The sequence below is a fragment of the Trichechus manatus genome, unplaced genomic scaffold, assembly GCF_000243295.1.
Source record: "Trichechus manatus latirostris isolate Lorelei unplaced genomic scaffold, TriManLat1.0 scaffold00040, whole genome shotgun sequence".
NCBI lineage: Eukaryota > Metazoa > Chordata > Mammalia > Sirenia > Trichechidae > Trichechus > Trichechus manatus.
Window position 1 is genome coordinate 12,875,384 of NW_004443976.1, and position 19,341 is coordinate 12,894,724.

Sequence of the window (19,341 nt, forward strand, 5' to 3'; positions counted from 1 at the left end):
ACCTAGAATAATGCATGGCCTATCAAAAGTGTTATATACATGATGCAGAAGGAATGAGTGAAGGAACGGCTCCCTGGGTGGACAGTTAAATAGGCAAGGTGGTAGGTGGGGTAAAAACAAAATAAAACCCATTGCCATCAAGTTGATTCCAACTCATAGCAACCCTATTGGACAGAGTAGAACTGCCCCGTAGGGTTTCCAAGGCTGTAAATCTTTACAGAAGCAGACTACTGTATCTTTCTCCCACAGAGCAGCTGGTGGGTTCAAATCGCTTACCTTTTGGTTAGCAGTCGAGCACTGAAAGCAAGTAACCTCCAGGCTGGCTGGCAGGGGCCACAATGATCAAAATGGAAATGGGTTTAGATTCTCCGTGTTTATTTGAGACCAAGTATGTAGCTTAAGCACTATGTTACCCCACAGGAGCTGGAGAAATGGAGGATACAATGGGCTGGAAGGAGTTGGGATCAGAGAGGTGAAGAAATTCGGGGCAAAACTGAGTTCAGTTAAACCAAACACCTAGCAAGATTGGTTTTCTGGGTTTGAAGGTTTTGGACTTTAGTCTCATAAGACAACTCAGTCAATTGGCATAATATAGTTCACAAAGTTCATGTTCTGCATCCTAGTGAGGTGAGTAGCATCTGGGCTCTTAAAAGCTTGCCAGCAGCCATCTAAGACAAAACTATTGGTCTTTATTTGTCAGGAGCAAAAGAGTAAGAAGGAAACCAAAGTCTTAGAAAAGAAACTGGTCTACAGGGCTAATCGCCTACATGAGCCATGGCCTCATCTACCTTGAGACCAGAAGAACAAATTGTGCCCAGCTACCACCACCAATCATTCTGATCAGGGCCACAACAGATGGAACCTGATAAAACTGGAGAACAGCACAGAACAGAACTCAAATTCTTAACAAGTCCAGACTTACTGGACCAGTTGAAACTAGAGGACTCACTGAGACTGTCGCTCTGAGATACTCTTTAAACCTTGAACAAAAACTATCCCCTGAGGTCATATTTTAGCAAAATAACAGATATGCACACAAAATAAAGGATATTATCTGTGAGTACAGTGCTCCAGTAAAAAAAAACATCTATATGAGATCAAAAGGTCAACAATTACTCTAAAGCAAAGATGAGAAGGTAAGGGGCAGGGAAACTAGAACACTGGAAATAGAACAACCAGAACACAGTTAAAGAGAATGCTGACACATTGTGAAAAATGTAACTAATGTCACTGGACAATTTGTACAGAAATTGTCAAATGTGAAGCTAATTTACTGTGTAAACTGTCACCAAAAACATAATAAAATGTTATTTTTAAAAAAAGAAAGAAAATGAGTTGGGAAGTGTTCCCTTCTCTTCTATTTTCAGGAAGAGAAAAAAAAGAACTGAGTTCAAATATTGGGAAGCGTTAGAACAGCATGAGATTGGAGAGACAGTGAATCATGAGGGCTGCAAACAGGCTACTTTCTCTGGAACTGAGTCACACACCACAACATCTCACTCACTGGTTACTGACAACCCCTTTGTCCAAGCATTGGGCTAGGAACCACAGGGAGAAAAGAATGCATATCCCTGTCCAGAGGGTGCTACCAAGGAGTTGTTATTTACAGAAATCCACTGGGCAGGTGGTAGGGAGGCCCCTCATCCCAAGTCTGAGAACAGGGATTTCCACCCAAGATCAACAGGAGAAACTGAAGGTGAGAGAGTGAACTAGGACTGGGAATGAGGTCCACCGGTGAAAGGTGATCCCAGGGAGACAAAGGCAGGGAAGGGGCACCCTATAGGCTCCCTGGGGGTGGGGTGTCTGAGGCTCTGAGAGCTGCCCCTCAGAAGTCTTCTAGGCTTGCAAGGGGTGGGAGAGGGGGCAGTTCCAGGGGCAGCCTACAGCCTCAGGGTATTCTTTAGTTGTTGCTGCATTCAGCCTTGTAAAGAGGCAGAACCTATTTGTGGAACATGAAAGCTGGGTGACCCCTTCAGATGGTTAAGGGAAGCACAGCTTGGCGACCTCAGCCTGTGATGCTGAGCTCCTCCAGGAACTCACACCCGGCCAGTTAGAGACAGTGCCTCCCTGTGTACTGCAGAGCTTATCAAGTTGCAAGTCACCATTTGTCCTTCTTGTCTCTCCCAATTTCATCTCCTCAAGGGACTGAGGAGGTGCCACAATTATCCATGTTTGTTATGCCCCAGGGCACAGCCAGGGTTTCTTCCTCATCCATCTATTCAGTCATTATTGAGCCCCTACTCTGTACCAGGAATTTGGAACTGGAGACACAGCAAGGAACAAACCAAAATTAAAACAAAGTCTGTGATCTCATGGAGCATACGTAATATGGAGAAGACAAACTCTAAATAAATTAATATGAAACAATATATATCAGGTAGTGATAAACGCTACAAAGGAGGGTAGAGCAGGGTAAGGGGTTAATGATGAGAGAAGTATAGGGGCAAATTTCAGATCACATGGCCAGGTAACACCTCTCTGAAGAGAAAACATCAAGCGACTCTCACAGAATGACCGCGCAAGCAGATGAACACTCAGTCTGTTAGGGGTTGCCAGGACCCAGAAGCAAGAGAGGAGCTCTGCCAGGCCCACTATAACAGGAACCATGCAAAAGGCTGAGGAGCGACCCCTCACTGGCAGCCAGAAACTGTTCAGAGCACACACCCAGAACCAGGAGGGCAGCATCAAATCCACAGTCCTGGGCTGGGGAGGTGCAGGCAGAGCACACACCAGCACCCTAACACTCTCATCTGCTCTTCACATGTAGACTCTTCCACTTCCCCTTCCCCTTTTCTCCCAAGTTCTGCCCCACTGCCTTGCTGAGACTGCCCTTCCCAAGGTCACTGATTGTTGACAAAATCCAATGGACTGTTCACTGATGTTTTCTCCTTCTGTTTTGAACCTCTTTTCTTATATTCTGGGACACAGACCTCTCCAGGTTATCTTCGCTCTCCTTTAAGGGCTCCCCTTGCCCTTAAAATGGTGATGTTGTCTGGATGCCACACTCAGCCCAATTCTCTTTCCACTCTAATCACATTCCCTGAGGGAACTGCTCCTTCCCAAACTTCTCTCCAGCCCTGAGTCCTCTCCTGAGCCCTTTCCAAATTCCACAGATCCAGCTGCCTGCTGGGTACTCCCACAGGCCTGCTCACTCAAGACGTTCTGCACTAATTACCAGATTGTGAGTTCCTTCAGAGAAGGATCTTATATAATATACTATTTCCCCAGTGCCCAGTACACTGCTTCAAGCACCATATGCACTCAATGAAACCTTGTTTTAATCATTCTCCCTCTCCCTTCTCCCACCATGAAACTACTCCTTCCTTAGTTCCCTTGTTATCTGTAGTCGTCGTCAAGCCCACTCTGACTCATGGTGACCTTATGTATAACAGAACGAAACATTGCCCAGTCATGTGCCATCTTCACAATCTTTGGTATGTTTGAGAACATTGTTGTGTCCATTGTGTCAATCAATCTCATTGAGGATTTCCCTCATTTTCACTGACCCTCTACTTGCCATTTGGGGGACTATCTAGTGTCTTAGGCTGGATTCTCTAGAAAAGCAAAACTAGTGAAGCGTATATATACATAGAGAGAGAGAGATTGATCTCAAGGAAATGGCTCACGAGGTTGTAGAGGATAGCAAGTCCCAGGTACATGGGTCAGGCATCAGGCTGGAGGCTTCTCCTGACTCACTTAGCTGCAAGGACTGACGAACACAACATGGGCAGTCCTCTGGCTCACAGGCTGCAGAGTCTGATGAATCCCAAGATCGGCAGACAATACGGTAGGCAACTGACTTAAGTCTTAAGAACCAGAGGTCAGATGATGACAAGTCAGATTCAGGATCCAGAGCAAGCAAGTGAGCTTTGCCAGAACATCCACATATATATATATAGGATGCAGGCCATACCCCTGAGGAAACCGCCCTTACAACTGATAGGCTGATCACATCAGATCACATCACGGAAGATGACTACATCATTACATAACTGCAAAGCCACTGAGAATCATGGCCTAGCCAGGTTGACACACAACCTTAACCATCACAGTCCACCTCTTGTCAACTTGGCATCTGCACACACCTCCTTAAACTATACATAATCTCTAAATAAAGACAATTACAAAGTCATATTTGCATGTAACATGATACAACTAACATGCGTACAACCAAAAACACACTAGCCCCATTTAAATCTACTATTTTATAAGTGAAGAAAACAAAATATTTGATGCACATATACAAGGCAGAAATACTCATGAAAATTACAGTCCTCATTTCTGCAACTGGTCACAAGGTTGTAACTGGTATTTAGAACTACCTTCTTCCACCACTCATTCCATATTCCCTTTGTCCTCAGCAAGCACCTCAGCTGGTTATGGTTCTCTGCCTGGTGGGGTGACCCAAAACTTCATTTGTAAAGGGTCTGGGCCATTAGTAGTCATGCCAGAACTGGGTTGCTCTAGTTTTCCATTCACTTTAATCACAGGGCATGGTAGTACTAAGAGATGCCCTAAGGGATCTCCTGCATGCCAGACATATTCTTCTTTACCTCCATTATGTAATATCAATCTGATTCCCTCTTGGTAATCAGGATCAATCACACCAGCCAATATGATAACACCCTTTTTTGCCTGTTGATCCAGAGGCATAAGGAAACCAAAGTGGCCAAGTGACATTCTTAATTTCCAGTTCAATGGAATCAGTGATGTGTCTCCAGATGGGAGCAATTCCTCCCTTTGGAACTAAGACCTCTAGACCCACAGAGCATAGAGTCATGAAAATAGGAGCAAAAAATTTGCAAGTGGATCACTAGGGGTAATTGTGAGTGGCGCCATTCCCATTTCCACCCCTTGATTCCTGGACCCATGAACACTGGCTACGGGAGAAACAGCACCATATATTGAATGCCAGCTTAGAGCATATACAGCCTCCTGGAGAACACTGCCCCAGCCCTGCAAGGTATTGCCATCTACCTGGCACTATAATTGTGTCTTTAGAAGGCCATTCCATCGTTCTATCTATCAAGCCAGCTGCTTCAGGACGATGGGGAAAATGGTAAGATCAGTGAATTTCATGAGCACGGGCTCATTGCCAGACTTCATTTGCTGTGAAGTGAGTGCCTTGATCCAAAGCAATATTGTGTGGGATACCATGATGGTGCATAAGACATTCTGTAAGTCCACAGATAGTAATTTTGGCAGAGGCTTTGTGTGCAGGAAAGACAAATCCGTGTCCAGAGTGTCTTACTGGGATCAGTAAGAATGAAATGCTGCCCTTTCCATGATAGAAGTGGTCCAGTATAATCAACCTGCCAGCAGGTTCCTGGCTGATCACCTCAAGGAATGGTGCCATATCAGGGACTCACTGTTGGTCTCTGTCACTGGCAGATTGGGCACTCAGTAGTGGCTATAGCCAAGTCAGCCTTGGTGAGTGGAAGTCCATGTGACTGAGCTCATGCATAACCTCCATCCCTGCCACCATGGCCACTTTGTTCATTAGCCCAGTGGACAATGGCAGGAGTGGCTGGGGAAAGAGCATAACTGATTTCCACAGAACACATTATTCTACTCACTAATTGTTAAAATCCTCTCTGCCAAGGTAACCCTTTGATGAGCATTCACATGAGATACAAATACCTTCATTATTTTGGCAAGTTCAGAAAGGTCTATCCATATATCTCTACTCCATACCTCCTTGTCACCAATCATATTCCTTCCAAATCCCTGATCATCCAGCCAAACCATTGGCCACAGCCCATGAATCAGTATACAATCACACATCTGGCCATTTCTCCTCCCAAGCAAAGTGAACGACCAGGTGCACTGCTCAAAGTTCTGCCCATTGGGAGGATTTCCCTTCCCCACTGTCCTTCAGGGAGGTCCGAGAAAGGGGTTGTAGTGCTGCTTCTATCCACTTTCAAGTGGTGCCTTCATATCATGCAGAACCATCTGTAAACCAGGCACAAGTTTCCTCTTCCTCAGTCAACAGATCATAAGGAATTCTCCATAAGGCAATAGGTGCAGACTGGGAGATGGAAAGTAATGTAACAGGAGTGGAGACAATGGACATTTGGCCACTACCTCTTGCAACTTACTTGTGCCTTCAGGTCCTGCTCTGGCCCTATCTCCTATATACCGCTTACATTTAATGATGGAGTGCTGTTGTGCATGTCTGACTTTATGACTCTGTTGGTCAAAATGGGCAGCTAAGGCCACATGGTGATTTGGTGGGCCATGGTTAGGTGTTTAGTCTCTATTAGGCCCGGTAACAAGCCAAATGCTGTTTCTGAAAAGAAGAATAATTATCTGCAGAGGATGGCAGGTCTTTGCTCCAAAATCATGAGGGTCTGGGCTGTGATTCACCAATAAGGGCCTGCAAAAGGCTCCAAACAGCATCTCTATCTGCCACGACACTTTAAGCACCATTTGATCAGCCAGATCTTATGGCCCAAGTGGCAAAGCTGCTTGCACAGCAGCCTGAACCTGTTGCAGAGCCTTCTCTTGTTCTGGGCCCCACTCAAAACTAGAAGCTTTTTGAGTCACTTGATAGTCTGGAGTAGCACACCCAAATGAGGGATGTTGCCTCCAAAATTCAAAGAGGCCCACACGTGTTGTGCCTCCTTTTTAGTTGTAAGAGGGGTCATATGTAACAACTTAACTTTCACTTTAAAGGAACATCTCAACATGCCTCGCATCACTGGACCTCTAGGAATTTCACCGACATGGAAGGTGTCTGAATTTTTGGGGATTAATTTCTCACCCTCTAGCAGCATACATGTTTTACCAGTAAGTCCAGAATCATTGATACTTCTTCCTTACTAGGTTCAGTCAGCATAATGTTATCAATATAATGGACCAGTGTGACACCTTGTGGGAGGGAAAGGTGATCAAGCTCCCTGCGGACTAAATTATGACATAGGGCTGCAGTGTTGATATATCCCTGAGGTAGGACAGTGAAGGTGTTTTGCTGGCCTTATCAGCAGAAGACAAAATACTTCTAGTGGTCCTTTGAAACAGGTATGGAGAAAACAGCATTAGCCAGATCAATAGCTGCATAGTAGGTATCAGGAGATGTATTAATTTTCTTGAGGAATGAAACTACATCTGGAACAGCAGCTGTAATTGGAGTCATCACCTGCTTAAGTTTTCAATAATCCACTGTCATTCTCCAAGATCCATCTGTTTTGTGCACGGGCCAAATAAACTTGTTGAATAGGGATATGGTGGGAATCACCACCCCTGCACTCTTCAAGTCCTAGATGGTGGCATTAATCTCTGCAATCCCTCCAGGAATGAAGTATTGCTTTGGTTTACTATTTTCCTAGGTAGAGGCAGTTTTAATGGCTTCCATCTGGCTTTTCCTGCCATAATAGCCCCTACTCAACTTGTCAGGAATCCAATGTGGGGGTTCTATCAGTTGCTGAGTATACCTATTCCAATTAAGCATTCTAGAACCGGGGACTCACTATAGGATGGGTTCGGGGACTCCCTGGACCCACTGTGAGACAAGCCTGAGCTAAGACTCCACTCTGACTGGGGGGCCACAAGGATGTTTTGGGTCCTGTGGAATTAGTGTCAGTTCAGAGCCGTATCAGTAATCCCAGAAGTCTTAATTATTTCCTTTTCCCCTATAAACAGTCATCCTTGTAGAAGGCCATAGATCCCTTTGGGGAAGGCCAGAAGAAAGATTAACAGTACAAATTTTTGGCTGTATAGTGTCCTTCCCCCATGGACCCTGCCTCCCCTTCATTCAAGGGGTTGTGGGTCCATAAACTGGCTTAAGTCTGGGAACTGATTGAGGGGCCGTGACTGTCTATTCTGGCCTTTGGAGTTACACTGCTGTTTACTTGACCTAAAATTATTCTGCTTGTACTGATGAAGTAAATATTTAGTAGATTTCCCATCTGTTTCACTCCTAGGGACCCATGACTAAGTAGCCACTGCCATAATCCATATGAGTCAGAAGCTTCTGATTACTGCTTTGACTCCACAGTCCTTTATGGTAACCATCTTGTCTTTTTCAGTTGAGTGCTGCCACTTGGCCCATACCACCAAAGGGTCCAAACAGCCCCAGTATAGTTAGGTGTCTTGATTTAGCTAGGGCAGTCTCCACTGTCAAATCTAATTTACATAAAATAGCAATTACAGTAGTCTTCAAGGATGCTGGGGCTCCCTTCACAAATTTGTTCCTCATCATTGTGGTAAAAGATGTGTCCTCTGGGCACTCCATGGGTGGGTCTCTTGGTGTAACCTGATAAATTCACTCTAACATGCCAATTTCCCTAAGCCTTTGGATACTTTCCTCTATAGTATACCAAGGCAGGTCTGGGACTTCAGCTTGACTTAGTGCAGGCCAACACATAATCCATGCTTCTACGACCCTACCAAATAAACTATAAGATACTTTCCTAACCTTTTGAGCTGAAACATTGAATGAAGAATCTGTGCTTAGTGGTTCCATATCAATAAACTCATACTGATCTGACTTTATGTTCTTTGCACCATTATCCCACACCCTTAATAGCTATTCCCCAGGTTTCTGTTTGTACATTTTAGAAAACTCAAGCAGTTCTTTTAGAATATAGCATACCTCCTCCTGGGTCACACTTTATACTTCACCTTTTGGGACTCGCTGGGACTTGAATCTAGTTATAGGTCCAGAAGCAAAAATGCATGGTGGGGGTGGGTCCTGGGAACATTCAGCAATGCCTTGTAAGGCATCTACCTCAGTCAATGCCACAGGCAATACCCTAGGAGATATCTCAAAGACTCTTCTGGCACAGTTGGGTTAATCTCATCAGATGGGGGTGGAAGGGATAGTGGTTTTACTGGTGAGGGTGGCTTAGCAGACAAACATGGAGTAATCCCTTCAGATGGGAGAGGGCTGGTTCTGTCAGGAGGCATTAGTCAATGGAATTTGGGGGCTCAGTGTCCCATTTTCCAGATTATCTGCCCATATGTCCCCATCCCAAGCTTCACGATCTCATCTCTTCCCAGTCAATGCCCTCACTTTAACTTCAGACACCATTTGAGGTTGGGAATTCAATTGGCGTTGTAATTCACCCACTCTTATGATAAGACTCTGGGTTTGGCTTTCAGCAATATTAGCTCTGTTACCACAAGAAATAAGGCTTTCTTTCAGGGCACAAGTGGCAATTCTGAGGTCTTTTATGCAGTGCTTGAGCTGTGACTCTGAAGCCCTGAACTCCTCTCTCTTTCACTATTTTGTCTAGCCAAAGTAGGACCAACAAACCCACTTCCCTATACTTCTCATTCTGAGAAAACTGTAGAAAAGTATCAAACATGCAATCACCCACAGCCTCTCTTCTCACCAATACTTGATCTATTCGTGGTGATATTTTGTGTATTAATATTGCCACTGCATGCCATGGATTAGCAGTGCCCTCTTAACTACTAAAGGCAGAGTCATCAGCCCCTTTAAGACTAGTCAGACTTGAGAACAAATTTAGAAAACTCATCTTACCATTTTTTTCTCTAGAACCACTCCCAGTATAAATGTCTTAGACTGGGTTCTCTAGAGAAGCAAAACCAGTGAATACATAGAGAGATTTGCCTCAAGGAAATGGCACACTTGGTTGTAAAGGTTGGCAAGTCCCAAATATGGGTAAGGTGCCAGGCTATAGGTTTCTGACTCATGTAGCTGCAGAGTCTGACAAACCCAAGATTGGCAGGTCAGATGTCAGGCCACTGGCTCACAGGTCACAAAAGCTGATGAATCTCAAGATCGGCAGGCAATATGGCAGGCTACTGGCTCAAGTCCCAAGAACCACAAGTCAGATGACCACAAGCCAGATGGAGGATCCAGAGCAAGAAAGCAAGCTTTGCCAGAACATCCATATATATATTGGATGCGGGCCACACCCCCAATGAAACACCGCTTAAAACAGATTGGCTGATCACATCAGATCACATCACAGAGGATGACTACATCATTACATAATTGCCAAACTACATTATTACATAACTGCAAAACCACTGAGAATCATAGCTAAGTCAAGTTGACACACAACCTTAACCATCATATCTAGTTTCCAGCTATCTACTCTCTCAAAGTCCCATCTCTAGCAATAAGGACAGTGAGGCATTGTACTGAGAGTGACAACAAAATACTAAAAGTCCTGAACCAGGCAGCCAGCTCTTCCTAGGGAAAAGCAAAAAGACTGGACAATGCTCCCAGATAAGGCCCAAGCAGCCTTTGGCAAGGGCCCCCAGAACTGAAGCAGCCATGACTACCTGGCAGACCAGCCCAGGACGGCAGGCCAAGGGCACTCTTACAGGCCAGAGCAGCATGACCTCCCCATCCTCATCCATGGCTACTTCCCAAGTTGGACTTCACCATCCTTCACCTAAACCAATACAATTTCCTCCCTGGTCTCTCAGGCTCCAGCTCTCCCCCATAGGCTGCCAAACTGACCAAAAACAGAATGAGTCACTTCCCTCCTCAAGGATAAATCTTCACTACCTAGAGAACAAAGCCCAAACTCCTGAGCACAGCTTTTGAGGCCCTTCACTTGACCCCACACACCTGTCCAACCATATCCCTATGCCTTCTTTAATGCACCACTGGCACCAGGTACAATCCTTTCCTTAAGCATAAACAACCCAGAGGAGAAAGGCTTTCTTAGGTCCTCCACCCATCTGAGTCCCTCTTTGTCTGCTAAGCCACATCTTTTTCCTGACTTATGCAATTGCTTGAGGTGCCCAAAGACAGAACCACATTCTGATCTCTATGAAATTCCACTATCTTAGTTATCTAGTGCTGCTATAACAGAAATCCAAGTGGATGGCTTTAACAAAGAGAAACTTATTCTTTCACAGTCTAGGAGGCTAGAAGTCCGAATTCAGGGCCAGCTCCAGGGGAACGTGCTCTCTCTCTGCCAGCTCTGGGGGAAGGTCCTTGTCATCAATCTTTCCCTACTGAGGAGTTTCTCAGCACAAGGACACCGGGTCCAAAGGATGCACTATTCTCCTGACTCTCTTTTCTTTGTGGTATGAGGTCCCCATGTCCCTCTGCTCACTTCTTTCTTTTATATCTCTAAAGAGATTGACTTAAAACACAACCTAATCTTGTAGATTGAGTCCTGCCTCATTAACATAACTGCCACTAGCTCACCTCATTAACATCATAGAGGTAGGATTTACAACACATAGGAAAATCACATCAGATGACAAAATGGTGGACAATCACACAATACTGGGAATCATGGACTAGACACGTTGACACACATTTTTGGGGGGGACACAATTCAATCTAAAACATCCACCATGCAATTTTTTAAAAAAAATCATCACTTGCCATCCCAAATGTACACTAGCCTTCCAACTTTGTGTCCCACGCAAACTTAATAAACAGATATACACCCAAGTTACTTATAGTGATTTTCAACAAGATGTATCTAAGAGAGGTCTTCAGCACATCCTAAGAAACCTCCAGAATAACCTTAATCTATTATCCTTGGGTAAGATAATTAATTGCTTGAATAATTACTTATCCTAATATTCAGCCAACATTCTCTACCCGTGCCACAAGCACACCCGTGCCAACAGCAACATTCTCTACCCGTGCCAACAGCAGACTGTTCAAGAGCTTGCTGAAGACAAAATGCTGTCTCTTCCCAACTAACATTTCCCCAACTATCAATCCAGAAACTCAGAAGGGAGTCCAACAGGCCCTGTTCTGAATCGTGGACTTATTCTGGCTCCTACCTGTTCTTTTTCCCGTGTCAACCCAAAACACGCTTCATACTCTTCCTACCAGATGTTGGAACATACCATAAAGCCATAATAAATAGGTGTACACAGACACAATGGAATAGAACACACAATCAATAAACAGACCCCAAAACATATGGAAATTTAGGATGTAATAAAGATGGCATTTCAAATTTGGAAAAGATGGGTTACTTAATAAATGACACTTGGACAAAATAGCAAAGTTGGCCAAAGTAAAGGTATGTACCACATGCCTTACACTACAATAAATCCCAAATGGATGAAAGATTTAAATGCAAAAAAATAAAAAGCATAAAAGTATTAGCATGATAAAAGCAAGGCATCATAAAATTACTAGAAAAAATGTGACTCTTTTAATAATCTCAGAATGATGACAGTTTTTTTTAAAATATGACACACAACCCAGAAGCTTTACAAGATTGATAAGTTCAACTAAATAAAAATAAAAATTTTCAGCATGGCAAAAACCAGTATAAGGAGTCAAAAGGCAAACTGTAAAAAAAGAAATTTACCACTCTTAATACAAAGGGCTAATTTTCCTAATATATAAAGAGCTATGAAACAAGAATAAAAATCAACAATAGGCAAAGGATATGGGTATTTCACAGAAAAGGACATTCAAAGAAATCTTAAACACAGGAAGAGGCCCAAACTCTAAAAAAAGAAGTGTAAATTAAAATACATAGGTGTACCATTTCCCATCTAACACGCTGGTGAAGATCACAAAGCTTGTTAACACTCTCTGGCAAAGGTTTGGGGAAACGTATTCCTGGTGGGAGCAAAAACTGGTACAACCGCCAAGAAAGAACTCAGCAATTCTACTTCTAGGAATTTATCCCACAGATACTCATTCATGTACAAAATGACACATATACATGTTTGTTTTGCAGCAGCAAAAGATTGCAATCAATCTAAGTGTTCATCAATCAGGGACTGGCTAAATAAATTATGGTATAATTCTATGCAGCTGTAAAAAAAGAATGAGGAAGCTCTGTATCAACTGAAATGGTATCAAATTCTGTCAATTCTACCTTCAAAAAATACCTGGGTCCAACCACTTCTCCATCACCTTGTTCCAAGGCATCACAACTCCCAGCGAGCTGAATTAGCCTAAATGGTGTCTCTGCTACCACCCTTATTCCCTTCCAGTCCATATTCCCCAGCAGAGCAGCCAGACTGATCAAAACTCTGCAGTGGCTTCCCACCTCACTCAGAGTAACAGCCATAAGGCCCTGCATCACCGCCCACCCATTCCTACTCCTACCCTATTATCTCTCTGACTTCATCTCCCATTTTCAACTTCACTGGTTGACTGCTTTCTTGAACACCCCAAGAATGCTCCTGCCTCAGGACCTTTGTATTTGCTGTGCCCTCTGCCTTGAAAACTCTTTCCCCAAAACTCCTTCAGGTCTTTATTCAAATATCACCTTCTCCGTGAGACCTTCCCTAGCCATTCTACTTACAACTGCCCAAGCAGGCACATAAATGGAATAGTGTTTAATGTAGACTCTAGGTGGTGGATATATGGGTGCTCTCTGCATGATTCAACTTCTGTTTTAAAATTTTCATAATAAATGCTGAAAAAACACACAACCACACAAACCTATCCCCTTCTCTTGCTTTGTTTTCCCAAAGCACTTGTCAACATCTAACATAGGATATATTTTACTTGTTTGTCTACCATTACCACCAGCCGAACACGTACATACAAATCCCATAAGGGTAGGGCAGACATTTTTGCCTGTTTTGTTTGCTGCTCTATCCCCAGCTTCTAGAACAGTGCCTATCACTGGACCAATGTCAGATTACCAGTTTTGATGCTGTACTATAATCATGTAAGATGTAACCACTGGAGGAAACTGGGTGAAGGACACATGGGACCTGTATATTATCTTTGCAACCTCGGCGAATTATTTCAAAATATACATATTAATGATAAAACAGTGCCTAGTACATAACTGGGGCCCTGGTAGCACAGTGGTTAAAGCGATGTACTGCTAACCAGAGGGTCAGCAATTCGAAACCACCAGTGGCTCTGCTCCAATGGCAGCGTGTTTGGTTTGGTTTTCAGTACATAACTGATAGTAAATATTTGTTGAATTAATAAACTCCCATATTAGGTGAAAAAAAGTACAATAAACTGTGTCACAAAAAGGGGGGCTATATATATTTGCTTGGGTCTGTACACACTATCTCTGGAAGAATATATAAAAACTGACAATACTGGCCATCTCTAAGCAGAAAATCTGGGTGGCTGGAGAACAGGGGTGAAGACTTTCAACAAACTTTTTGCACCTTTGAATTTTGAACCCTGTGAAGGTATTATCTATTCAGAACACAATTTAAATTAGGAAAATTTCTGTTCTAGTCTCTTTCCCAGGATCAGTGCCAACTTTATCTATCTACAGTTTCCAGAAATCAGGTTCTTTCCCTTTTTGAAAAGTCACTATTCCAGTAGTTTTCACACATCTGCACCTTTGTTCTCGCAGTGATCCTGAAGCTTTGCATCGCCTTCTCCACCTAAAAAAATGCCTCTTGAACTTGAATCAGGGGAAAAACAGAGAGCTATAAAAGACATTTTAGGAATAAGTAGGAAAAATTGAATATCACAATATATACACTATTACTGAATTACTGTTATTCTTCTTAGGTTCGGTAATTGTGATTATGTAGGAAAATGTCCTTATTCTTAGGAGATAATGTTGAAGAATTTAGGGGTAGAGCGTCATGACATCTGCAACTTCCTTTCACATTGTTCCACAGAAAAAGAAAATGTGTATAGATACATATGTGTTTATATACACAGAGATATAGATGTATATACAGATAGTTATATTGGGATAAAACCTAACACGGCAAATTGTTAGCAATGTCAAATCTAAGCAAAGGTTATATACTATTCTTACAACTTTTCTGTAGGTTTGTAGTTTTTCACAAGTTGGAAGAAAACTTTTTAAACCCCTACTGAAGTTTTCAAAAATAAGCTCAACTACTGCCTCCTCAAAAGAGGTTGTTCAGGATACAATGAATTGGAATAAACCACTCCCTTTTCTGTATTTCCATGTTCCTTTACTTACGTTCATACATCAATAAAGACTGAGTGAATAAATCATGCGACGTCAACCTCAGGTCCATACATCTTGGTATCTTTTCACACCCACACCTTTAAGTTCATGCTTGCATATCTGCATCCCAGCAAGGCCTAGAGTTTAACTAAAAGGGACCAGACGCTGACTGGGAAATTTTCGCATCTGAAGACTGGATAGGGAGGTCTGGGAGAGCTTATCAAACTCCCGCCAGGGAAGTGAACGGGAGAAGTGGGATGTGAACGGAAGGACCAGCCTGGAACAGACCTCAGCCCCAGGTCCGCCGTGGATGCACCTCTAAGTCGGGATGCCAAAGGTTCATATTTCACAGAATTCAGTGACTAGACTCCTCGTCTTTTCACAGTTCTCTAAGGTTCCATCACAATTGCTCAGCCCGTTCTTCAAGACCAAATGTGTGTGTGTGTGTTTCTTTTTACACAGGTTCACTCACTAGGGCACTTAATCCCACACAATTTCCACACTTGGATTACAAACTCAAAAGCAGGGCTACATTGGATGAGGATAGTGATAATGGTGGCATAGAATGAAAAATGTAATCAATGTCACTGAATTGTAAATGTGGAATTTGCTATGTTGCCGGATGTTTTGGTGTGTATACTTTCACCATAATTTAAAAAAAAAAAAAAAGCAGGACTACATTTTATAACTCCTCGTAGTCTTAACCACACAGACAAGCCAGCACAGATTTAGCATCAGAAAGAGCAGAGGACGAGAATTCTAAAATTCTGATGGTCCCCACGATCCCCGTAGGTCAGTGTTTCCTCCTCTGGACAATGGAGACAACAGGATGGTCATGGAGACATTTGGGAAATAGCACGGGTATCTTGAAAAGCCCAGTAGACACTTGGGCTTCTGGCTGGGGACACAGTTGGCAAAAGGCAGAAGCAGCAGTTGATATCTAAGGACATAACTTTATTGGAAATGGGTTGGGGGTGCAGGAGAGGGCTAAGAATCAGGCTCTGTGGCAGCTGGTGGCTTCTCGTCATCAGGGGGACAATCAATGAAGTCGGCCAGCATGGCAGCTGTGTCATCCTGCTCCTTTTAGGGACAAAGATACAAGATGTGAAAGTCACACACACAGAGAAGAGTGGGCCAGGCTGGGGACAAACCTCTTCCCCAACAAAAGCAGCTGCAACCCCGTCTTCTCACCCTCAGCCTCCCACACGAGCTGCCCTCCCTACCTGGCCCTCTCACCTTTTCCTGGAGAGCTGCTGCCTCTGTCTCTGTGTCCATCTCTTCTTCGGCGGATGCCTCTGGTGGGGGTGGTACCTTGTCACCCCCATCCTCAGTCTCCTCTTCCAGCAGGGTTGGGGGGGCAGGGGGCTCTTCTTCAACAAGCTCTTGTGGAGGAGGCCCTGCTGGGGGGCTTCCCCCCTTCCTTTCCACCTCCCCCTGGGAGGGGAGTACCTCAGGGACAAGTGTGGGGGCCATCTCATCCCCATGCTCCTCCTCTGCCCCCGGCTCCTCCACTTCCAACAGCAGCCCAGGTTCTGGTTCTGGCTCAGGCGGTGCCTTGGGGGATTCGGAGGGGGGCAGAGCTGGAGGCAGGGTCGGGGGTGCGGGCCCACCTTCCTCCACCTCCCCTCCTGCTGAGCCCAACTCCAGTTCTTCTACCTCTTCCAACTCTTCCTCCTCCTCCTCGTCCTCCTCGTCTTCTTCTTCCTCTAATTCACCTTCCTCCTCCTCAAATTCTTCCTCGAACTCTTCTTCCTCTTCTTCCTCTTCAAAATACTCTTCCTCATCCTCTTCTTCTTCCTCAAAATCTTCATCCTCTTCCTCTTCCTCCTCCTCTTCCTCCTCTTCATCCTCCTCCTCCTCATCACTGCTATTGATATTAATGACTGTCAAATCTTCTTCCAGGGCTGGGGGTCCTCCCCCACCAGGAGTTCCTTCAGGGACCAACTGGGGTGGTGGGAGTGTCACCGGACCAGGAACAGGAAGGGGTGGCGGTGGTGGAAGGGGCCCTGGGGCTGCAGGAAGCTCTTCAGGCTCCTCCTTGGCTGGCACAGGAGGGGAGGCCGCTGGTGGCCCAGCTGGGGCCACAGGGGGAGGTGTGCTGCCTGATGGGGGCGGGGGCGGCAGGGGCGGCAGCCCCTCAGGCACAATCACCACGCTGTCATCAGAGTCACTCTCTAAGGAGATCTCCACATCGGACGCCTCCTCCTTATCATAGTGAACAAAGGCTGGTCTGGGCACTCTCCCACCAAATGTCTCATCAGGGGGTATAGAAGGAGGAGGACTGCCACTAGGGGCAAGGACCGGGTCCTCATTGGAGCCTGCCCGGTGGTTCTCAGGGCCAGATAAGAGCCGAGGTGGCACAGACACCAGGCCTGGGGCAGAGAGGCCTAGGTGGTTGGCTGTGGCTGGAGGTCCAGGGCGTGCTGAGGGCACTGGGGCTGCTGAGGGCATGGGGCCTGCTGAGGGCATGGGGCCTACCGAGGGCATGGGGCCTGGGGGATGGAAGGGTGGGGCCCTGAACGGAGATGGGGACTCGAGAGGGGGAACTGGGGCAGGTGTGGGGCAGGGGGTGCCCACGGACTGCAGGGGAGGAACCCGGGGGTGGGTCAGAGCAGCACAAGTCACCAGTGCTTCTGAGCAGAAAGAGGAGACCTGAGGAAGGAAGAAGGCAAGTGTGAGCATCAGGAACACAGAGTGCCAGGGGGCTAGAGAGGGAGAGCCCACCGGCATCAGAGACAAGGGACCCCAGAAACCAAAGATGCTGACTCACCTCAAGGCTATCTTCTCGCTGGCCAAGGGAGAAGGCCTGCAGGGCACAGGCCAGAGGAGGTGGGCATCGAGGAGAAGGCGCCAACAGCAGTGCCAGCAGCAGGTGGTAGAGTTCACGGCGGCAGCGGGAGCTGGTATATGGGGAGCTGCCTAGGACCTCACCCTGCTGGATACCCATGACCAAGGGCAGGACCAGATCATGCAGTCTCTGCAAAGGGCAGAAGTACACCTAGAAACATCACCAAGGCCAGCCAGCCCTTCCCCAGGGCCTACTTGGGTTTGAATGGGCCTGCTGCTGGGGCACACCCCGACATGAACAGAGCAGGGGCCTCCCCTCAGGTTCTACTTACCTTGTGAGTCTCCTCCTTGATGAGAGGCCCACACATGAGGATGGACCGGCTAAGGCCTGGGGAGGAGACAGGGTGAGTCAGAGGCCGGCTACCAGCAGAACTCAGGGCCAGGCCTTCTGAACCATACATCCCCAGGGCAGGTCACGCTCTGAGTCTGTTTTCTTAACTATCAAATGGGGATCAAAAAGTACCTCTACGACTTCCCTCATCGCTGGACTTTTGTCTGAAGCAATTTAAAAAAAAAAAAGTACCTCTACTACTTGGGGCTGGTGACAATATTCAAATGAGATAATTATGTAAAACATCATAAATATGTATTTATTTATCTGGGGAGAGTGGCTCTCCTCTTGACAAAAGGGTGAGGTGACAGGCTGTGAAATATACAGGACCCAAATGAAAGTCACCCATTCACTGCACAGTATCAGACTAGAAACTTCTGTTAACTGATTAGACAGTATATTGGAAACAGGAAGCACCACTGGGGAACCTGCCCTGGAAGAATGTAAGCTCCACCGAGGGTGGAGATTTCTTCCCCAAGTGCCTAGAACGGTACTCGGCATACAGAGTGGCTATGCGAACAACACGTGTTAAATACATGAGATAAACGAAGCCTTGGAGGGTCCATGTGAATGACCAGAATCCCTGCTCTAAAGGCAGGAGCCAAGATTCCACCCCGGTGAGTAGGCAGCTGCCTCTGCTCCTCCGTCTGGCCTGCTCTGCAGACTTTCACCTGGCTCTGCATCTTACCTACTCCACTTCACCAACTGGCTTCAGGCTCTCACCCCAGGCCACCCCAGAGCCCTAAGGCCCAGGGCCAGCCCTCACCCACCTCTCAGCGCAGCTGCACACACATCGCTGTTGGCATTGCTATCCCCTTTCCGGTGGCTAGGCGGGGCCGCCGCCTCCCCCACATCCAGCTTCAGCTTCTTGGGGGCACTGGGCTTTCCAGTTTGTAAACCCCCATCAGGACTCCCCCGGGGGCTGCGCAGCTGGGGGCAGAGGGAACCGTAAATCAACATACAGAGGCAAACAGGAAGGCAGGGAAGAGGAGAAGGAGTGGCTGGTGAGGGGCACGCTGGGACCAAGGACACAGGATGAGAGCGAGGGGCACATAGGAGCCAAGGCTGCACTCACCTTGAGGGCATCGGCTGGGGGGGAGATGTCACTGAGCAGGTGGGTGAGCAGGGCCTCTGCCGAAGCTCCTCCCTGGAGCACTCCTGCCGAGGCTCCACACACCTTCACCCACAGCTCCAGGACAGCATACACCTTGGCCCGCACAGTGCTGCGGTGGGAGCAACAAGGAGAAGTCATGGAAGGATCATCTACCCACCTGATCCTGCCTCTCCTCCTTCAGCACTCACAGCCCCTCTGAGCCTCCACCCATCTGAATCTCCGCCCCC

At 46.0% G+C, this 19,341-nt stretch overlaps 1 protein-coding gene across 2 annotated transcripts in view; it reads right to left on the minus strand.

Annotated features, from left to right (window-relative positions):
- Positions 1–15,759: 15,759 nt before the first annotated feature.
- PELP1 (proline, glutamate and leucine rich protein 1) overlaps positions 15,760–19,341 on the minus strand; it is a 31,301-nt gene continuing 27,719 nt past the window's right edge. Inside the window, exons 9-15 of one of the 2 annotated variants that reach the window (XM_012555498.2) lie at positions 19,076–19,223; positions 18,771–18,930; positions 17,942–17,997; positions 17,593–17,799; positions 16,479–17,474; positions 16,059–16,250; positions 15,793–15,902 (exon numbers count right to left, since the gene is read on the minus strand). In XM_012555498.2, the coding sequence (XP_012410952.1) occupies positions 15,810–15,902; positions 16,059–16,250; positions 16,479–17,474; positions 17,593–17,799; positions 17,942–17,997; positions 18,771–18,930; positions 19,076–19,223 (1,852 nt within the window). In that variant the 3' untranslated portion in view covers positions 15,793–15,809. Of the gene's footprint in view, positions 15,903–16,058; positions 17,475–17,592; positions 17,800–17,941; positions 17,998–18,770; positions 18,931–19,075; positions 19,224–19,341 lie in introns of both variants that reach the window. The other variant, XM_004376070.1, reaches the window with a different exon arrangement.